Source organism: Phaethon lepturus, unplaced genomic scaffold, assembly GCF_000687285.1.
Source record: "Phaethon lepturus isolate BGI_N335 unplaced genomic scaffold, ASM68728v1 scaffold25882, whole genome shotgun sequence".
In the NCBI taxonomy this organism is placed as follows: Eukaryota; Metazoa; Chordata; class Aves; order Phaethontiformes; family Phaethontidae; genus Phaethon; species Phaethon lepturus.
In genome coordinates, this window is record NW_010524450.1 from 17398 (window position 1) to 26544 (window position 9147).

Sequence of the window (9147 nt, forward strand, 5' to 3'; positions counted from 1 at the left end):
TCTAACTGCTGTCTAACTGCTTACACCAAGGAACCGGGGTCCCTCTTAGAAAACAGGGCAAACCCTAGGCTCTCACACCAGATCCCGCAGGACCTTTTGTCCCTGGATCGGTACACAACTGTCACAATAAACATAGGTCTCTCCCAGTCCCACTGAGTGCTGGGAAGGGTCAGGAAGAAACAGAAGGAGAGGAGGGGTGAGCAGGCGACAGGCACACAGGGAACAGGAAACCCGGCGCAGCCCCCCTGGGTTGTTGGCGACTGTCACCAAGCCTGCCTGCAAAGCCGAGAGGAACCCAAAGGCAGGACTCTCCGTGCAGGCAGAGTGCCAGGCTCTCAGCCAGCTACTCCCGAGCGCATCCACGCTCCCGCCTTGTCCCCGCACGACTGCACAGGCAAAGCGTGTGCTTCCCATTCAGCCTGCCAAAGGCATCACTGCCACTGAAGCATCCTCCCTGCACCAAGCGGGGCTAACGAGCAGGAGGAGGGTCAGCACATGCTGAGGGCACGCTGGCAGTGGCAGTGCTGCCCGATCCCCCTCTGCTGCGCAGAATTCCTCGGCAGCTCCTGGACCGATGTAAGAAATGGAAGACACAACTTGCAAATGATGCTTTGGAAAGGCTAGCAAAGAGCGGAGCGGGGCTCTTCCCTAGGTCCACCCCCCAAAAAAACATGTGTATTTCAGCACTGTGTCTGCCAGGGTCAGATCCACACCTGCCCCACGAGGGTCTACATTCCCCTGAACTTGTGAGTCACAACTCTTGCAAACCCAGGGTCTGAATGGAGACAGCAACCCACGACAGGCTGGTGGCAGCCTGGTCTTTGGGGAGCAAACTGCTATGTTGAACCTGGGGCATGTAGGCAAACGCCTGCCCAATCGTCACTCTCTATTTGAGGCAGCGGGTCACTGGGAGGACCAGCTTATTCTCAAGGAACCCGCAGCAGATGTTTCAGCCTATGGCAGTGCCTCTGTGGGGAAGGGAGACAACCTCAGACTTCCCAGGAGCCAGGGGACAAGAAATTGCAGAGACCACATCCAGCCTGCTCTTCGCTAAGTGTTTTAATTCCTTCAAAGCCATTAGTGCCGCTCCCCTGAGTGCCTCTTGTACTGGAAGATGCTGCCTCCTGCAGTGCCTGGAAACCTGCTTTTTATTTCCTGGGTTGGACAAATTTCACAGCCAGTCCAAATCCAGTTGCTCTCATGCCAGGGATGCTCCAGGTTTCCTCCCTCCTTTGTACTCAGCTGGGTGTATTTATGGAGCACAGCCCCAAGTACCACTCACTTTTGCTTTATCAGGCTGAAGCAGCCAACTTCTGAGCCTCCTCTCAGAAAACACCCCAGCAACATGTCTCTTCCCCCTTGAATTCATTTTGTTGAATGTGGGCGACCAGCATTGGAGACAATGTCTGAGGGATGGATGCGTCACCCAGCCTTTCTACGCAGCAGAAACCCTTCTTGAGGCCGTTGGAAATCCTGTGACATCCCAGGATGGTGGGATGATAGATGATGTTTCTCGTGTCTTGCTTGTATGAGCAGCTCGTTACTCTCGTGTTACAGCTGGACATACCCGGATCCTTTCCTCTCTTCCCTCATTTCCCAGCAACAGGGTCCCAAGCAGAGCAGGCAGGGAGTTATCAGTGCCAGCTCTGCTGCTGCCTTTCATTCACTTCAGGACACCCTGCACCAGTTCCTCCAGCATGATAGCCCCAGGCTCGGGGTGGCTGTCATGTACCTCCACCACAGAGGGGGCTCTTGGGGAAGGGGCTTCCCTGAAACTCCCGAGGGAGAAGCTACAACCCTACAGCTGACCAGAGAAATCCCTGTATTACCTTTCAGTCCAAATGTCCCCGAGATGGATGGCTGCTCCCCCGTAAATTTCTTAGGAGTTTTCTGTTTCCTTCCTGACTCAAAAGAGAGAAACAGAGAGAGAGATTTGGTCAAATAACTGTACTGCTGGGGGGTTTCAGCAGTCCTAAGGCAAGGTGGGGGGCACACACTCCATGTCAGGAGTGGATTGCCTTGGGGAGGCCTTTAGCCCTGTGAAATATAGGGCTGTTGAATGAAGCAGCCACCCCACCAGACAGTAACAGGACGCTGCTTCCCACCCCACAAAAGCAGGAAAAATAATGCTATCCAAGGCCAGTTCAAACAGTGGAAGTCATGGCTCTGCCTAGCTCCAAAAGCCGCATGGTTTCGACAGCCGCAGCAGCTAAGGTGGCTGGTGGTGGTTCACTTTGGAGCTGCAAGCAGTGTAAACCCATCCATGCCTTGATGGGGACAACCGTGGCCCTGCCTGCCAGCCCCGCAGTGGTAATGGAGTGAGCCTCTCAGACATTTTTTGTGTTTTCCTTAAAAAAACAGATGCACACTGGTTTAAACTGCCACACTCGGTGAGGACAGACAGACTGACATGGCAGCTTGTTATGCTGCAGGAAATTCAATCCATTGCCAAACCTATAGGTCCTACAGAAATACCTCTAGCACAGCTGCAACCTGGTTTTAACTCTCAGTGGAACTCACTGTTGCAGGTAACCAGGGGGGCAAACTATCAGGATGTTGGAAAAAGGCTTGGATACATTCAGAGAGACACTGGCAGCAGAGCCCCTTCCCTTCCCGCAGGACATTCCTCTCTGGGCTCCTGAACCAGCGTAGCCCCAGGCTCTAATCTTACTGTGCTTCATCCTCTCGGGGTCTTCCTCCTGCAGTGAGGCCTGGCTGCCCCCCTGCTGCACCACATCCTTGCCACTCGAGGACTTCGCCGTGGGGGTGGCGGCTGCCATTGCCTCCGCTGCTGCGATCTGAAACTCCTTGCTCTCCCGGCTCTCTGCCAGGCACTCGCCATTCTCAGCGTGGTCCTGGGCCACGGCTTTTTCCGTCTTTGCCTGTTTGGGATGGATGGTGGGGCAAGCTGAACTCTCAGCAGCTCTAGGGCAAAGCACAGAGGGCTTGTTTAAAGAGGGGTTGTTAGAGAAACGTCCTGACACCTCTCCCCCCTTGCCAGCCCAGATCATGGGAATGGAGGTGGGCACACTCCCCTTCTCCCAGCCGTCCCTATGCCACCACCACGCAGCCCAGCCACAGCCTGGTACCTTTTCTTGCCACTACTCTTCCCAATGGCCTTCGGCACTTTGTTTTCTGCTTTGCTGGTTGGCACTGGCCGGTCCAAGTGATTCCAGAGCCGATGCTTTTCTAGCTGGGTTTTGGAGGTGAAGGCAGCTTCGCAGTACGAGCACGAATAGGTCAGCTTCTCTGAGATAGCACCCTGTGCAGAGCAGGCAGGCATGGATGTTAGATCACAAAAGGGATAGGCTTTTTCTGACACAGGCACAAACACAAATCGTGTGTAATACTCTTCTGCCCCTCCGTGGTTACCAACGGTCCATGATGCCCCCCAGGCCAGACCTCACACTGAGCTGGAGGGACCCCAGTCCCTCTCATACACACCTCACAAGCTGCCCCTGGCCCACCTCTGCCCTTCCCATTTTAATCTCACATTTTTCCTGGGATTCAAGACCTGAGAGGGGCTTTACCCTGTAGATGGCAGTGGAAGAGCTGGCCACTGGAAAGGACACACAGCCCTCCGGTCTCTTACCCCCTGGCAGCGCTGATAGTGGTACTTCAAGCCATAAATGCTGGGGAACTCCAGCCAGCAGCCTGAATTGGGACATTTCACCCTGGAGTGGGCTTTGAATTCATCCTTCCACTGGTTCATCAGGGGGAGCTGGGAACAGGAGAGATGAGAGACACAGCTGAACAAAGAGCACCGCGTGCTGGGTGCGTGCAGGTTTATCCCGAGGGGGCCGGAGGGGGCACAAGGGACCTCCAATCGTTCCTGTCCACCCCTTCCCACTGTGCAGCTGCAAAGTAGACCCCAGGGCTGTGTTTCAGTGCAGTGGTGCTCCCTCCAGTGAGGGGTGCTGGGATGGAGCTGCAGGCTCTACAAGCTAATGGCTCCTCCTGAGAATTTAACTTACCATGCCTCCCAGAGCGCACACACGCTCCTGGGCAGGCTGGGGAATAAATCAGGCCAGAAGTCACCCGGGTGATTTAACCACTCCACATTTCATCCAGTCAGTAAATCACCCCGTGCCCATGCTTTCACGACAAACTGCTCTGTGTGTTGTCCACGCTACCATGCTGGAATTAAACAGCACAACTCTGCGGGGAATAAATCACCCCCTTGCCAGTGCTGCCGGCTCATTAGGCAAACCTGATGTGTCTGAGAGAGAATCCAGTTCATCTGGGAATGGCCCCAGGAAGGGCAGGCTGGAGGAGGGTTACTGCTCCCCACCAGAGTTTTGGAGGATGCTGGGTGCTGGCATGGAGGGGATTTAGGGGCCAAGATCTTGCCGACTCCAAGACAAGGCTGCTCTGAAGATTAAACCACTGGGAAGGCAGGTTTAATCCTGAGCGAGGCTGGCTGGAGCGCACAGCGCAGCAAGACGCGAAGGGCAAGTCAGAGGGAGCGAGGTAGGGAGGGCATCAGGGATCAGAGCACGTGGGATCTTACGGGGATGTCTTTCAGCGCCTGGTTCTCGGCCTTGGGTCGTCCTTTCTTCCTGCCTTCGGTTTTGTCACTGGTTGCATTTCCTGCAAACAGATGCAGCACACGTCTCCCGCTGTCCGGCCAGCCGTGCTGGAGGAGCCACCATCCCGGCAATCCTGCTGCCTGGCCGGCTCCCTTGCTCCTCATGGGGTCTGCCTTGGCTCTGGGCTGCTGTGCCCTGGCCCTGGCAAGGACAGAGATTCCCCTTTGGAAGGGAATGCCAGCTTCCCTCCACTTCAGTGCACAGTCCCTACCCCTGCCGATGCCTGCATAGGCAACGGCTGCTTCTCCTGGGGTTTGCCGACCCCTCCTCCTTCATTTACACACGGCAGTTTCAGTACAGCTGGGGCTTGCTTTGGAAAACCATCCTTCCATTTGGGTTGGAAGAAATCCTTCAACTACACCACTTAGCAAAATAAATCTGCACATAGGCAGGGGTGCGGGGCCCTGGGTAAGCTGTTGAGGACAGAAATCCTCCACCCCCTTTGCATGGCCGGTGTGGCCGAGAAGCCCCAGGGCTGGAGAAGGACACTGGCCCAGGGGATGTGACAAGCACACAGGGAGCCGCAGGGGTGGGGATGGCCAGGGGGCAAGGACAGGGCAAGGCAGCGCTTGGGGGGCTCAGGTGTGGAGGAGAAGCCATGGAAACACCTTCGCAAGGGTTCATGGCTCTGTGTGTGCTCGGAGCAGACTCTTGCGGCATCCTGAGCACGGGCTAAATGCCAGTGGGGCAGAAACGTGCCCAGTTCAACCAGAAAGCGCAACCAGGGGAGACTACGAAGACTACAACTCCAGTGTCGCATTTGCGCACGCCAAACACAAGCACGTTAAACTGCCGAGCGCCAGACCAGATACTTCAGCTCACAATGGCAGCAAAGTCCCTGGTGTCACTTACTAGCCCAGAAGGCCTTGTCTGCAGGAGGTGGTGACCCTTATGGACTATAAGAAAAAGTCCCTAAAAAGCCAATTACCTGCCCGCCCTGCAAAGCGGCCTCTAAGCTGTCCCGAAAACATCCTGTCCGGTTTGGACTCCTACCTGCCTGGCTCCTGCTCCAAAACGGCTCATGCCCCGAAGGAGAGGGGAGGGTTTTGCAAGCTTGGCCCCAAACCGTGCTAGTTCTGGAGCAACTGTGCAGGCTTCATTCAAAACCCTTGTAGTGCCCGTGAAGGACGTTTGTGCACCGCAGCTGCCCTCTGCACTTTGTATTTTCTCCACTGCTCTTAGACCATGCACTCAGGGTCTTCCTCCATGCTCGTGGAAGCGAGAGCCTCAACCTGCACATGAAACGGAGCTACGTTTCTTGCACATCACGGGACTGCGTGAACTGGGAGTTTAGGAAAAAACACCAAATTATACAGGTTTTGCAGCAAAAGCTCACAAGACTGCCATTACCTGCTGATTGCGCTCCCTGTTTTCTTTCACAAACTCTTCAAAGTATTCCAAATTCAAAATATCCCACAGCAGCACACCCTCGTCCTTCCAGACAGCTCTCCCTGGGAGCCAGGTACGTCCGGGGCTGCGGCTTGCACAGATGCTCAGTGACAGCTCGCCTCTCCTTTTCACAACTTGCACAAGTTTCAGAACTTTCAGGGACGTTTTATGACAAACCAGTGCACAAGAGCACCCAGTCCAGTCACCCCTCAATGCCCTCATTGACCAGCTGCTGGCTGGGGACAGTGAGGACAGGGATGGGAGGAGCAGAAAACACGTCTCCTCTTCCTACATCCCACTCCCACACTAAACCCTGGACTTTCTAGACGCTTGCAGAAGACACGAACCTGGCAGTGCTCAGTGTCATGGCTGGCACTGTGGCCACACGCCCTTGCAGCAGGTCACCACAGCCGTGTGCCAAGTCAGCCGGGTGGGAACAGCACGCTCTTTAGAAAGGGGGGTGGCTTGTCGACGAACTCGAGGCTTCTCTGGACCAAGACCTGGCTTGGAAAGGATGCTCCCTGCACCAAGCAGGCTGCTGCATCAGAGGGGGCCAGCAAAGCGACTGCAGGGAGTTCCCTGTCTCCTCAGTCCACATCAAGCCTAATTCACCCCAAGCAAACATTTCCAGCACTTTCCTAGCTTCCTAGCTGGAAGTCCCAATAGCTTCATCACGAAGTGTCCTTCACTCCACCTCATCGCTTTTTCAGTCCACCTAAACCAGAAGGAAAGGCTAAAAAAAAAGGCGGGGGAGGGAGCACTTTTCTACTTTTAAAGGTGCTGATAAGATGTGGTGCAGGGAAAAATGCTCTCCTATACACAGATATGTTCACACCGCAGGCAGCTGGAGTTCATTCCCCCTAGCAATAAGTTACACCCTCTGCCAGCAATTACAGCTTCAACCGCCCCAAGGGAAGAGTGGCATTTGAGAAACACTTAGGGCACAGCTGTTTCCCGTGAGGCCACCAATTTTGGGTGTCTGGTCTGAGATACATCTCTGGGGTCTAACCCTCATTCTGCGTTCAGGCAACCCGCAGCGTCCAGGGCTGCCAGGGTAAAGACAGCAGAAGCCTCTCCGTGCCCGCAGAGGGGATCTGCCCAGCATAAGCAGACAGGAGAAAAATCTCCCTGGGGCTGGAGATTCCTGGATAGAGAAATCGGCTATCCATCAGAGTGACAGCCCTTAGCCAGCGGGTCCCCTGGGGCTCGTACGCTCGCAAGCCTCCATCCCGGGGGCTGCGACACGGGAACAGCAGATGGTCTGAACTCATTTAAGCCTTTCCATCCTTTGATGTAACGCTTAGCTACCAACACGATAAATAGGCGGCAGGACACCCATCTCGTTAAGCCAGATGCATGCCCCGCGAAAGGGAGAGGCCGTCTCCATCCCTCCCCTCCCATTCCCAGGGACCAGCTCTCTGCAGCTCCGAGGGCCTGGGGCTTTTTTGGCCCAGCACGGCCCACGCCGGTGGGTCAAAGTGAGGAGCAGAGGCGTGCTGAGACCTGATGCACTTGCAACCCTCGTTTTGGCAGCTGCCCCCCCCATCCCTGCTCCTGGGCTTATCCTCTGTGCCCCATCCACCCCCATGAAAATTAAAAAACTGTTCCTTACCGAGCTTGGGCAGCTCTGCTGGCGGGTTTATCCTCGTCTCTGTCCTGCTTTCTTTGCTGGCAGCGGGTTTGTTAGAGCCTGCAGTTTTCCTTCCACCTTTACAGGCATAGGAATCCGCCATCTCTGAAAGAAGCAGGGGAGGCGTTAAAATTCACTCCTTGGAGCCAGGAGCAACACATGCTGAAAGCAAGGAGAGCTGCTGGGGAGGGAGGGAAATTAGAAAACTACCATGCAGCTTAAAGGTTCCCACAAAGAGAAGAAACGGGGTGTGTTTCCGAGTTATTTGTTCTACGGCCGAGCAATGCCACAGCCATGTCTGAGAAGCTGCTTTCATTACAGGCTGGTTTCCCCTCCATGTATAATGGCAAAGACTTTATTAAAAATTATTGGCTGACTTTGCCCAGAGAAATAGCGAATAAATGGCTTTTCCTCTTCGTTTATTTCTCTGCTTTCATTTAAAACACCAAAAGAAAAAGAAAATAGTGAGTTTTAATGAACAGATGTAGTGATAAATTTCCAATTTTCCTTATTAATGGGAAACTGTTATAAACTGAGAATTGTTAATGTTATCTGAATTTTCCGTATTAATAATTCAATTTGGCTTCTCTATAAATTATGAATATCAGGAATTATCGCAGAAGGCCCAATCTCACTCCCAACGGAAGCAGGCAGCAGGATACCCCTCCACTTCGGTGGTGCCAGGACGAAGCCCACGGTGTGGCTGGCTCTGCCCACGGTTGGTTTCAGGAACTTTCCTCCCCTCCCAACAGCACAAGCAAAGACACATTGGAGGACGGGGGCTACATCGGGAGATGCTGCCGTACAGCCCCGGTGGAAAGGAGTCCTCCAAGCCTCCAGAATGAGAGCATCAAGCCCTTGGGAGATGATTCCCTGGACCACTGTGGCCTTGAGACCTCGGTCGGGACGTGATGCTGATGCTCAGCCAGGCACCGGCAGCATGTCTAAGGGAAGTGCCAACTGGTGCCTTCTTCACCTTTGCTCAACACTTCTCTCCCCCACACACAGGTTTTTTTAAAATACGGATTTGACTCATCACCCCCAGTTCCTCCCCGAGATTGCATTTGCATTGTTTAACTCTGTGGAGTTGATGCCCTGAGCATCCACACTCATCTCGCCTGTCCTCGTACCCAGAGGGACGGCGGAGGCCAGGGGAGCACCTCCCGTACGCCCGGGTCTCCAACCATGCCATCAGCATGTGGGACATGAGGGTCCAACAGTCCTTTCTGCGGTGCCCCTGGGGACTCTCCGCATGGGAACGGGCACTGTGCGCCACGTGCAGCCCCAGATGCTCCGAGAAGATCAGGGCAAAAGCTTCCAGCACGTGCTCGGCTGGTGACACATATGTGGCTGTTTGCATGGACACAAGGGTTAGTTGGATCAAGTGAGAAATTCCAGCCTTGGCAACATGTTCTCTGGCATTTGGTGCTGAACACAGGAATAATTTATTCAGTTAATTTGGGCTCTTTTGGTGGGAGACCCGGGCAGGAGCTGCAGCCTGACTGCCAGTGGCTCCTTCCCAGGGATGGCTGGTCTCCG

General features: G+C 54.5%; 1 protein-coding gene across 1 annotated transcript in view; it reads right to left on the reverse strand.

The window, feature by feature from the left end:
- The window catches only part of ZNF512B (zinc finger protein 512B), a gene marked incomplete at its 3' end in the record, with an annotated part of 22997 nt that extends 15039 nt beyond the window's left edge, over positions 1 to 7958 (reverse strand). Inside the window, exons 1-6 of the mRNA XM_010282465.1 lie at positions 7591 to 7958; positions 4511 to 4590; positions 3593 to 3721; positions 3090 to 3262; positions 2672 to 2925; positions 1830 to 1901 (exon numbers count right to left, since the gene is read on the reverse strand). Of these exons, the coding sequence (XP_010280767.1) occupies positions 1830 to 1901; positions 2672 to 2925; positions 3090 to 3262; positions 3593 to 3721; positions 4511 to 4590; positions 7591 to 7711 (829 nt within the window). The remainder of the gene's footprint in view (positions 1 to 1829; positions 1902 to 2671; positions 2926 to 3089; positions 3263 to 3592; positions 3722 to 4510; positions 4591 to 7590) is intronic.
- Positions 7959 to 9147: the final 1189 nt, after the last annotated feature.